The sequence below is a fragment of the Heptranchias perlo genome, chromosome X (genome assembly GCF_035084215.1).
Source record: "Heptranchias perlo isolate sHepPer1 chromosome X, sHepPer1.hap1, whole genome shotgun sequence".
NCBI lineage: Eukaryota > Metazoa > Chordata > Chondrichthyes > Hexanchiformes > Hexanchidae > Heptranchias > Heptranchias perlo.
Genome location: NC_090370.1, coordinates 12,651,833 through 12,664,900, shown reverse-complemented (window position 1 = coordinate 12,664,900; position 13,068 = coordinate 12,651,833). Strand labels below are relative to the sequence as shown.

Genomic DNA, 13,068 nt, shown 5'->3' with positions numbered 1-13,068 from the left:
CTAGATATAAAGGCCAGCATTCCATTAGCCTTATTGATTATTTTCTGCACCTGTTCATGACACTTCAATGATCTATGTACCTGAACCCCTAAGTCCCTTTGGACATCCACTGTTTTTAACTTTTTACCATTTAGAAAGTACCCTGTTCTATCCTTTTTTGATCCAAAGTGGATGACCTCACATTTGTCTGCATTGAATTCCATTTGCCACAATTTTGCCCATTCACCTAATCTATCAATATCGCTTTGTAATTTTATGTTTTCATCCACTCAGATATAGAAATATTTTAATGTGGAAATGCAATACACACTGGCAAAATTATGATTTTGAGCACAACTTCACATGCACACTCAATAAGAATCATATATAATTCAATTTTATATAAATAATATTAATGCCACAGCACACTTTCTGTAAAGGTTAATGCTAAATTTACTCTATGACTCTATAAATGTTGGACAGTAAAATTAGAGAACACAATTATGTATAACATATTATATAATTTTACAGTATCACACTAAAATAGATAGACTATGCACGATTCCCAACATATTCCCCAAACTTAGCAGACCGTTCGAAAGAGCCAGAATCCACAAACTCAATCCCTGCAAAAGGGTTTCAATACATTATACAATACCTGGCAGTGAAAGATATACTCTGGAGTGGTCTTCTTAAACTTCATATTCCATACAAGAGCCACACCGTCAGGCTCATTCAAAGCATCTTCATTATTAGTATATGAAGCAACCAGTAATTCTGGACACTATTTGAAAAAAAGTAGTGATGAAGGAAAGAAACAAATCAGTTCAACTCATAGGAGTTAATACAAGATATAGCGCTCCCTCATTATACTGTCAGGTATAGTTCCAACTCATTCAGGTGAAAGAACAACTGCACTCAGTTCCCACATCCCTGCTAAGACCGACCATCTGTTGGCTCACTCCGACACCACCACAAGCAGTCAATCTCTCTGGATTGGATTTGGGTTACTGGTATTCAATCGGGTGAGTCTGATCGGAAAAGTGGGCGGTGATTCATTTAACCAGATCGTCGCCAATTTGCGCATCGTGCACATTTCCAGGGACAGGGAAACTGGGAGCTTCAGCAAAATATAAAATGGGGGGGTTGGGGAAAGCGAAAGAGAAACATCTTGCATACAATTTCCTAACGCTCGTGTGTGCAGGATGTTCATTCATATTCTCACTCATGAATACTGCACCTCCAGTTTGCTAAACATTGAAACTGAATGCGGAAGTCAGTTTACATTGTCTTACCTACCTGGCAATGACTGAGAAACTGTCTTCAACAGGGTCAGCAGACAGCCAGGTGCAGAGCTTTGCCAACTGTTGCAAAGGATATCTGCAACCTACATGTATTATAGGGCTGGTGCCGCCAGTCTCAATGTTGAGCAGTTTTATTTAAATACATTAAAAACATGTGACTCAGGGTCCCAATAGCCTGAGCATCATTTTGTGTGCATTTAGTTTTTTTCATCATTGTGGCATTAGGGAGGAAATAGTCTTCAGGTGCTGTGTGAGATTGATGGGGCTCCAATGTGTTTTCTGATCCTAGCGTCAGAAGACAATAAGTGAAACCCATTTCTATCACTTTATGAGAACAGTTTTCCTTTTCCATCCCAACTAACTCTCCCTCAAGGTTTACTCACCTGCTGTGACCAGTCCAGACAGGTAACAACACGATCTTTTGACCAATTTTCATCGTAGAATTGCCTGTTCAGTGACAGCTTGGCTCCCGCTTGGACCTCTCTGTGGACGCATTTTATAACATATTAAAAACATACGGTAATACGTTACTAGATTAATTAATTAATTGCAGTTTTAAAGCACTGTGCAGTCCTCAGACTCGTCTGTCAGAAAGAAAGTGGCCTAAAATAATTTACTAATACCCACCCTTCTTTGTCATCCAAGTTGCGTCCACTGTAGTCAAAGAAGATGTCAACGTGTTCAGTAAGTGCTCGCTCAATCATTCTGGAGGTCTGATCAAAGAAGGTCAGAAATCCGTCTGAATGAAGAATCTTTTCTTTTTCATTCTCTGTCAGGTCATGCCGATTTGCTGGAAAGAAATTTCACATCATAGTTGAGCTGAGATGTCAACGGGGCAGCTCTTTTTTTAATGTTACTATTTTTCTTTCCCATTCCCCTCCTGAAGTCTCCTACATTAAACACCTTCCCTGGCACATAGGGCTGGCTGGAGATCGCCACCAGTGACTTTATAAGTAGATGTTGGATGCTGTACAAGACTGCTCAATTCCCGCTTTCCACACATTCTCCTTGAGAGGATAGTGGGTGAATTAGAACTTAATTCTTGACAACTCTCCCAATGGTCCATTGACCAGCTAAGCCATACAGACCAGGAAGGTACAGTTTCGATCTCTGGTCTCTGCTGAGTTATCGCATCTCAAGTGCTACTATTGGCCTCTGTGCTTCTACGCTATGGAGGGGGAAAAAGCTCTGGGTCCCTGCTCTTAATTGCTATCCAGTGATCCCTTGCTAAAGTGCACAAGGATCTTGGAGCAAGGGCATGATTGGGCTTGGTTCCGATGCTCCTATGGTCGACTAGGATGCTGATACTCACCATCAAGGCTCACGAATAATGGTAATGTGGGCAAAGTACCAGAGGACACAGGTGCCCTTGGGAGCTTACCCCAACAAGGAGTCAATGCCTTCAGGGACAGAGGAGAGAGAAAAAATTGATAAGAAAAAGAGAGAAAAATATCTTCACAAATTCAGTGACAAAGCGTGCCTAGATCCATATTGTAGGTAGGTGATTGAAGGGCATGCTAGCTGCCTGTGGCCTAACCTGAACTGTTGGGAAAGATCCACAGCCTTGGCATCTTTTCTCCTCCCCTTCGCAAGACAGAAATGATCGCAGTTTTAATTAGAATAGTTCTTGTTCACTGTATTTTTCTCACACTTAACAACTCTGTGCAATGCAAGGAAAATGTTAAAAGACAGCACAGAATCAGGACTTCAACTCCTAGATCTGTGATGGACAAAAGAAATAAACAAAATACTCGTAAACCTTTCAAGACCATGATATGTGCTGTTTGCATGATTCCTTTTAGTATACATACCCTGCTTATACATAACCAAATGTGCAACCCTGTGGCACGCTCCTCTTGACCGCTGCCCAGGGGAGATTCCCTATCCAATGTCCATATCTCTTTCCCATTTTCCCCATTGTATTTCCAATCAGTTCCACGCCACAACGACGCCAGAAATGCTTAATAACTATTTTGCCTCAGTATTAAAGAAGAAGAAAGTATGACTATAGCAGTACCTGAAAGAATCACTACAGGATATAAATATTCAAAAGAAAACTGCATTAAAAAAGTTAATGGGACTAATAGTGGATAAGCCATCATCCCAGAATACTGAAAGAGATAGGGAGCTGAGGCACTAACCATAACTTTCCAAAAATCTTTGGAACGGAAATTGTGCCAAAAGAACAGAATGGTATATACAAAATGCCTCTAAATAAGGCTTTATTTACACTCCTGGTTTTTCAATGGTTGCAAGCTTGAGGAGTGTAGCACGTTGATGTGCCAACACATAACACCAAGGCGGTGGGGGTTTGACCTTCTATGCCACCAAGTTGCCGATCTTTATCACACTGCTGCGAGAAGGGAATTTCACCAACTACATTTATGTGCTTCCTACTGGCCACAACTGAGTGGCACTAGCTGGAGCTCAGGAGCAGATCACCTGCCCTCACTCAGCCACAAATCCCACCGCCCCCCTGAAAGAAACTAGAGCAAATCACAGCTTCACAAAATCACAAAACGAATACCTGCTATAAAGTAGACTGCATCGAGTCTGCTAACATTTTCCAAATTCAACATAACCAAACCTACGTTAAGTTTAAATGTATATTAACAAAGGAAAAACAACAGGCCTCATCTAAGGACTTGGTTCAGGAATTTTACATCATAGTTCCACAAAACCAGAGCCAGTACAAGAAAAAATAATTCATTCAACTGGAGTGAAACACTTTTTAAACTTTTCCTTGGCAACAACTCATATTTAGGTTTGAACAAACTGCTATTAAAAGTATCAACCTAGGTTTCTATTAGCACCAATTATCTTATGTTTGTAATACGACTGAGAGGCTGTTGCATATATATCTGTACATATTATTCTATGAATTAAGTGTGCATTTAAGGGGGGCTGGTGGGTGAAAAAGTACTTTTTTTTTGGAAGGTGTTGTCCCTTTTAAACTTGAACTAAAATCTCCTGAACTGTGCTTCACACTCGCAAGGAGCAGACATTTCATGTGCTGTATACCTTCAAGTGCTCTCAGCTCACACTGAGCACCTCCACCATTCAGCAGGGATCAGCATCCTCCTAGACTCTGGATGACAATCTGAAGTGGGTTTTGAATAACTCTGGATAACTCCAGCCAAGTACAGTATAATGAAAGGTTTAATGGACTAACCAGAGTTAAGTCTATCCCAAATGTCTGAGAACAGATACCTTGATGCTCTTCCTCTGTGTCCTCTTGGCTTTCTTCAGGGGTTTCGGTCTCTGCTTCAGTTGATGCTTTCACGGGAACTGGTGCTTCCTCTTTTTCTGTAGAAAGTAATTTTATCAAACAGCAAATCGATAAACATCAGATGCGTGGAAATTGACCCTATGTGGCACAGATATATCCACAGAATGTAATTGTACCCCCTGAAATCAATGTATTGCTTCAGTTATATTCAAACATTTATCCAAATGCCATTCATAGGATGACTCAAGTTGAACACAACTTATCCTATATGTGCGCACAGGGAGTAATATACAGTAATTTGAAAAACTTTCTCTCCCTTTCATTTTAAATGTCTATTTTCTCCTTCCTATCAGGGCCGAGTGCCACGCACCAGTTCCTGGCTAACAGGGCAGTCGGGTGATCTACTATCAGGGCTCTACCGCTGCCACTAAGTTGATTGCTAGGAAATCCATGCGAACATCCCAGGATGACTTGCCCGCTGAGTTTTTTCTCTGTCCTGTGGTGAGATCTTTACTAGAGGTTTACTACACATTTGAGATTGCTAATTGAGCTCCCTCACTCTTACAAATCAAAACATCAATTTTGAGCACTAAAAAAAAACTTAAATGTTGAAACAATCCCTGATGTGAGTCACTGAGAGTACAATACCAACTTACACTCAACCAGGTCATTTCCAGTGGCCCATTTTTTGCCAGTTCTCAACTGTCACATCAGATGGGAGTAGCTCTCTATAGCAGAACGCTCCAGGGAAGAGAAAAAAAAAAATCAGAAGGGAAACCTATGCCGTCCTGCCAGCCAATATGAGCAGCACTGCTGCTGTCAGTGGAGGAGTCTATGACCTTGACAGTCCTGTCCACCTCGCTACAGCTGGAGGCAAGATGGCAACACAAATGGGGTCGTAAAGGGGGAAATTCCACCAACGTGAAGATACATTTCTTTCTGTCCCCTTACTTCCCTCGACACAGGTACTCCACTCTTCAAGCTGAAGAAGGGCTAAGTGAAGGGGTCAGCAAGTCAAACCATCACTAATGGCTCATACTCTAAAGCCACTCCATGAACTGAGCAGTTGAGATTGTAGGCTGCAGAATCCGATGTGAGATACATTACTAACTCCATTACAATATGAATTGGCCTGGTGAGAAAACAGGTCTGACTCCTGGACGGCCAATAAAGGCTATATTAACACTTGGCTGAGAATAAACGCTTATCTAGAGAGCAATTTACTCCAGGTTCACTGCACAGCAGAAATTCACTTGTCCTGCAGGGAATTTGATCCCAAGATAGCGTTGCACAGAGACACAGAAGATCTCTGGTGATTGGTTTTGAAGAAATCAGTATGTATCCAACTATTGGATGGCAAGTAAGAGTTTGAGGTAGTAGGCAGTCTGGTACTTGAATCTGCCAGCTACACTAGTGAGGTTAGTCAGTTTTTAACCTAGGCTGTTCAATATAGTGCTCTATGAAAACAAAGTGTCCCACCTCAGGGTTGAGGAAAAATAAAATATCTGTCCTTCTCGATAGAGAATGTGCTTCTTGATTGTTAAAACCCAGAGCAGCACAGCCAAATACAAATCATGGAAAAGCCTACAGCCCTGTTGAACACAATAAATGGAGAATTCATAGAGGAAAGAGATCTAAAAGAATAATTAAAGGAGGAAATTATCGGAAAATTATTGGTCTTAGCCTACCTTCATCTGGTTTAGCAACCACTGGTGTCTGGGTCTCCTTACAGTACGCAAGACGCTCACAAGGTGCAATATCCACATGGGTAATTCTGGCTATTCCTAGTTTTTGCAGGTGATGTCTACACAGGAGTTGATACACAAAAATCACTGTGGTGCAGTGAGTAGCAAAGTAACATTCAAACCTTGACGACTGCTATGCTTCTACAGCAATTGCAGTGGAACCTCCAATATCCACACTCATTATCTGCCAGTATTTTCACACGACAGATAATTGTGCAAGATGCCACCTCTTATACAACTTCTTTTGTTATCTGCATTTCATCTTTTTTCGGTGAATGAAACTACATAAATGGTTGTTTTCTTATTTGTATTGTGTGTGTCTTTATTCGTGTGCCGAGTACCATATGCACAAGATCAGAATTTGGATTATTCACCAATTTTCACGATGCACAAGGAGTCCCCTCCATTTTGGCAAATAAAGGAGGCTCCACAGATATGCAATGCTATAAACTAACTATTGTTTGCTGTCAATCTACATTGCAGCCTGCACAATGAACTGGTAGACCCAACAAATATTATACATGCATTCAGCAGACAATAAGCATACAGATTATATGCAGAACATTTTCATGTAGAGGCCACAGAATTAAACCAGCAGAAATAAATACTTAAAACATTCCTTATTGTAAACTTGTCTAGACCTGTTCTTGAATCCTTTTGCAAAGTGCATCAATGTAAGCATTTTATATCAGTTGCAGACCTATAACAAGTGGAATCTTTGCATATGTTTAAATATTGGCGTTTCATGAGAGTATCCTGTAGTTTCTGCTTATATTAAAAAATAAAATCATTTTTGGATGTGATTAGCATTATACTGGAGTGTCAGGTTTTTTAATAAATACTAGTTCCAATTTCTCCAGTTACCCTCCATACGAGAATGAAAACAGCTCAAGTGTGAGCCACATAACAGACTGCTTTGTGTATGGGTATTTTGGTCTGCCCAATTGTTGAGTTATTAAAGATCTGAATTTTTACCCTTTTAAAAAAAAACTGCTTTTCACTGAAATCACTCTCACTTAAAGAACTAATGATTCAAAGCCCGAAGGAAACACTTAATGCAGGTTTTACAATTTAGTTCATGTTAATGGCACTCTTTTATTTGGTCTCAGAGAGTTAGTCAAGTACTATAGTTAGCAGCAGAACGGAGTAGAGGATAGGTACCGCATTTCAGAATCAGTCTGAAGTTGAAGGACAGAGAGATCTGTATCCCACTGCAGCGTCCTGAGGAGGTTAGCAGAGTAAACCGTGAAGTAGAAATGTGAAAAGTTAGTTTTATACACAGTAAATAAAGCTACACAATCATCAAAGTGGAAAAATCCACTGGTCCAGCCTGATTTTTGGGGTTTGCAAATATATAGTAAAAGAGACCAGCTCCAATACCAAACCATTAAGCAATGATACAAAGGATCTTTCAGATAAAGTTAGTTAATGTCATTGGGTGTTGTTTGATTGATTCATTTGGGTGCTTGACTAAACTGGATGCTGAAATATATATTGTATTTTTAAAATTATTATTTGTTCCTGGGACGTGGGCAAACTGATTCACAAGGTCCTTGTTACACAAGGAAAGGGCTCATGGGGTTGAGGGTAATATATTAGCATGGATAAAGGATTGGTTAACGGACAGAAAAGAGAGAGTAGGGATAAACAGGTCATTCTCAGGTTGGCAGGCTGTAACTAGTGGGGTGCCGCAAGGATCAGTGCTTGGGCCTCAGCTATTTACAATCTATATTAATGACTTAGATGAAGGGACCGAGTTTAATGTATCCAAGTTTGCTGATGATACAAAGCTAGGTGGGAAAGCAAGCTGTGAGGAGGACATAAAGAGTCTGCAAAGGGATTTAGACAGGTTAAGTGAGTGGGCAAGAAGGTGGCAGATGGAGTATAATGTGGGGAAATGTGAGGTTATTCACTTTGGTAGGAAGAATAGAAAAACAGAATATTTTTTAAATGGTGAGAAACTATTAAATGTTGGTGTTCAGAGAGACTTGGGTGTCCTCGTACAAGAAACACAAAAAGTTAGTATGCAGGTACAGCAGGCAATTAGGAAAGCAAATGGCATGTTGGCCTTTATTGCAAGGGGGTTGGAGTACAAGGGTAAGGAAGTCTTACTACAGTTGTACAGGGCTTTGGTGAGACCACACCTGGAGTACTGCATACAGTTTTGGTCTCCTTATTTAAGGAAGGATATACTTGCCTTAGAGGCGGTGCAACAAAGGTTCACTAGATTAATTCCTGGGATGAGAGGGTTGTCCTATGAAGAGAGGTTGAGTAGAATGGGCCTATATTCTCTGGAGTTTAGAAGAATGAGAGGTGATCTCATTCAAACATATAAGATTCTGAGAGGGCTTGACAGGGTGGATGCTGAGAGGTTGTTTCCCCTGGCTGGAGAGTCTAGAACTAGAGGGCATAGTCGCAGGATAAGGGGTCGGCCATTCAAGACTGAGATAAGGAGGAATTTCTTTACGCAGAGGGTTGTGAATCTTTGAAATTCTCTACCCCAGAGGGCTGTGGATGCTCAGTCATTGAATATATTCAAGACGGAGATCGATAGATTTTTGGACTCTAGGGGAATCAAGGGATATGGGGATCGGGCGGGAAAGTGGAGTTGAGGTTGAAGATCAGCCATGATCTGATCGAATGACGGATCAGGCTCGAGGGGCCGTGCGGCCTACTCCTGCTCCTATTTCTTATGTTCTTATTCCGCAAATTGCCCCAAGAACATTGTCAACCTGTAAAAAGGGATTAGAGTCACGTGCAGGTTAGACCAGGTAGGGGAAGCAGATTCTCTTCTTTTTTCCTGGTAGAAGCCCACAAATTCAACTTGCCATGGTAGGATTTGAACTTAATCTCTGGGTTGATAGTCCAGTACCATAACCACTTCACTACCGTAGGTCAAAATAGGTGGGGACTGTTGGATTTTCCGGCACTGTTAAATGATGATTTTGCTGAAAAACCTGAGCAGAAGTGATAGCCATTTCAGACTCATTGATAGTTTTACACAATCAGACAAGTCATGGATTAATCGTACTGTTACAGTGTAAAATACTACTGAACAAATCTCAACTCTGATATCATGCAGAACAGTGGGGAAAGGACACTTGAATTTAGGGGAGCGGAGGATAAGGATAAAGATAAAAACATCAAATATCATGCGTCATTAAAGTAAAATTGCTGACATTTATTATTCTTTGGTCCAATTTAGAATAATTTTTTAAAAAACAAATTCACCTACCTACTTGATTTTTAACTGCTTCATAAGCAAAAATCTGCACTAAAGATCACGGGGTCAGATCACTGTCTACTGTGACCACTTAACAGCAGGTCCAGTAGGAAATCAGCAGTTCTTTTTAAAAAAAAAATTAGTGATGCAAGGAAGTCAGATTATATTTCAATATCCTATCTCCATTTGTTACAATAAACTGTCCAAACTCAAATCCTCAATTGTTAAAGTGTAAATTAGAACCGCCTCCAGAGTAGGATTCATGCTTTCATTTCAAACACTTGCATACACATTGCCAGCATAAAATGTCAGGGGATTCACAACCAAATCCCTTCCTATACCAGCTGACGTTTTCTTCCTCCTCCTGTTCATCATTTCACCCACTCCCACCATTCGTCCCCTATTTTCTCCACTGTGTGTGTGTGTGGGGGGGGGGGGGGGGGGAAGAGAGAATCACATTTAAATTGCAAATTTCAATAATAGTACTATCACAGAATGGCCACTAGAATACACAGGGCAGCTCCGTTAATTCACTCACAGAGACCAGATCACTAAGCTTGGGTCTCAGCGTAAGTAATATTCATTCATTCAAGGGGGACATGGATGGGATGGAATGCCGTTGATTTGATTTTTTTGTCCTTTAGCTGCAAACCTTCACTCAGTGTAGAACAAACTCCCCAGATGTTTCATTTGGGACTATGTGGGGTGACCCATCTGCAAGTATACCATAAACTCTATTTCTCCCCCTCAACTTGGATGAGAAGCCGACTTGTCCCAAGTTCTCATATTTCTGTTCTTGTGCTGTTCGCAAGAACTTGCGACTGTGGCCTGGGGTTACTCACCCTCCAATTCTCCACTAGCAAGTGCAGAGCCTCTGCTAAATGCCTCGTCTTACTCCCACAGCATCCTGTGTCAGCAATCACAAGGGCAAACTTGCATCCTACCACTTGGTGGCAGAGAACACTGGTGCAGTGACAAGTGCACCACTCTGCCTGGATCTTACACACATCAACACTTGAACTTGAATTAAAATAGCACCTGAAGTCATTTCTAACAGTACTCACTAAAGATATGAGCTACTCTACAAAGATTGGAAGAAACTGTAACTTGAATAACATTATTTGATTTCAACATGTACCATTGTACTTTGCTTTTGTGTAATCAGTAAAATATCACGTGTCAGGATTCTGCAGATGGAATGTACAAATACAATTCCCACTCAATTGTAATGCATTTATGCGACAAATCCAAAAATGACTGGTAGATTAGATAAAATTGGATTATCCTTATCCATTTTATTCTTTCAAACGTCACATGGATCCTCTTCCAACTTGGAGGGCAGGCTAGCCCAACAAACTGATTTCTCCACATCCATGGTCAATGCCACATTGCAAACCGTTAGAAGAAGCAATCCATGTGATGTGATACCAGTTTGCTCCCTCTCCCAATTATGTTTTCCTGCAACACAGCTTTCCATTTAGCAGCCCAACAGATAATGGATGAAACGCACCCAACTGAAGAGCAACAAATGTGCACTGAGACTGGACCTCATGATCTGCTATTTTGGACTTGTGCGTAATTACTAGAGCTGGTAAACAAAGGAGGCATTCAGATGCAAAACTGGGCAATGTCCTTCCATGTAAAAGAAGTGTTGATAGAGAACGCTGCAGAATCTGAAAAGTGTACATTCAGTGATAACAGAAGTGCCCATAGACATGCAAACACCATTGGAATCTGAGAACGCTTTAGTACAAAACTTGTGAACGCTTTGGGTACAAGCTTTAGAGTGCTCAGTGAAAAGATAGATTTGGCTCAAATCTTGCCCCGACTCATAAAATTCTGGATTACATAGAATTTACAGCATAGAAACAGGCCATTCGGCCCAACAGGCCCATGCCAGCGTTTATGCTCCACACAATCCTCCTCCCTCCCTACTTCATCTCACCCTATCAACATATCCTTCTATTCCTTTCTCCCTCATGTGTTTATCTAGCTTCCCCTTAAATGCATCTATGCTATTTGCCTAAAAACTAATAATGAAAAATAAATTGATTATTTCTCCAGCAAAATGCAGTGAGTGGAGGATAGTTACAGAATACAAATTATGTGCATAAAATCAATCCCAGTCACTTACAGCAGTGCAGTCTCCAGGCGTGATTGACGGGGGAATTATCCAATCATCTCCATTCTGGCCGGGACTGGTGGTGCCTCTATATGCAGCCGAACTAAGACTAGTATGCTGGCAGACCTCAGGTGTGGGACTCCGAAGAACAAATTCACCCAGGTACAGATATACATAGAGGTGCTGCGTTCAGAGATACTTGTGACCAGGGACAGTCATTTTGCAAAAACCTGGGGTGCTGTGGAGAGGCCGAGGTACTGATAACTTTGCCACTTGAAGCTGAACCAGAGAAACTTCAAATTGTGTTCCCATATGGCGAGGTGGAAGCATGCATCCTTTCGATTTATGGATAGCATACGGCATCAATAATCTCTGACGTGGAGTCAGGCAAAACAATCAAGTGCCCATCCTCTCCCCCCTTTAAAAGGGTGACACCATTCATTTTTTTGTGGAGACTAGAGGTCCTTTGAGAGGAGCAAAGAATCTTTAGCTGGGGAGAAACAAACTAGCACAATGGTGTAAGACCCTAGGACTTCATACAACATGGGAGCATGGCACCATCTAGCTGCAACACTGTGACAACATTTTTGCAGTCGTGCACTGCAAATGTTATGTCCAGATCCAGGTAGGCTAGGTGTCTGGAGAATGCGGAACAAAGAAGAATGCATATTTTGTATACTAGGTATCAGATCAAACCAAAATCTGGAACAGTATAAAAGCTCCAGTGAGTCAAATTGGCAACTACATTCTCCTTGCCTCCCCATTAGTGTTTTTTTAAAACTGGTTTACATAGTGTTTTATCTGATGTTTCTGACAGCAGGGGACAGGAACCAGGCTGATCCGAAATAATTTTAACTACTTCCAAGTTTTCACTCAACTTATTCTACCACCTGAGTCATCAGAAACTATGTTAAATTCAATCATCATGAGAAAACACATGATAACAAAACAGCTTAGGCCCTCACTTCACAACCTAGAGTGTGACTGCATTTTCTCCCAGAGTAAAATCTTACTATGGGTTGTCTCATCCCAAAGCATGTCACCTGTCGGCTGAGTGCAAGAAAAGTTTGCTGGTAAAAGGATGTGCATGGAGTGAGGGTTCAAAAGAAAGACTAAAAAGGAAGTAGTACAGCTAACAAAAACAAAAGTGAATAAAATTCAGAATTGTCCTACCTGGCTCCGACTGTGCCCTCCACAGATTCCTGGCTCTCAGACTCACTTGGCGTTCCCAGCGATTTGTTCGATGGAGAAATAGGAGAATGGACTAAATAATTGAACAAACAGGTGTCTCCAGTTACTGTCCGCAGCGGCTGCACTATTAACGATGTTCATTAATTAAATAAAATAAAATGGGAATTGTTAGATAAAAACGTTATGGAGAAAGTAAACAGAAAAAGAAATGAAAAGAACACACAGAGAAGGAAGAAAATAACATTTGTTAAAAGGCTGTTCAAAGCAGAATATGT

At 40.9% G+C, this 13,068-nt stretch overlaps 1 protein-coding gene across 4 annotated transcripts in view; it reads right to left on the bottom strand.

Moving 5' to 3' along the window:
• Positions 1 to 13,068, bottom strand: part of LOC137307285 (cytoplasmic dynein 1 intermediate chain 2-like) — a 45,921-nt gene that overhangs the window by 15,277 nt on the left and 17,576 nt on the right. For all 4 annotated transcript variants that reach the window (XM_067976735.1, XM_067976737.1, XM_067976736.1 and 1 more), the window contains 6 exons: positions 12,776 to 12,866; positions 6,201 to 6,316; positions 4,494 to 4,589; positions 1,911 to 2,073; positions 1,667 to 1,766; positions 638 to 763 (listed from right to left, as the gene is read on the bottom strand). In XM_067976735.1, the coding sequence (XP_067832836.1) occupies positions 638 to 763; positions 1,667 to 1,766; positions 1,911 to 2,073; positions 4,494 to 4,589; positions 6,201 to 6,316; positions 12,776 to 12,866 (692 nt within the window). The remainder of the gene's footprint in view (positions 1 to 637; positions 764 to 1,666; positions 1,767 to 1,910; positions 2,074 to 4,493; positions 4,590 to 6,200; positions 6,317 to 12,775; positions 12,867 to 13,068) is intronic.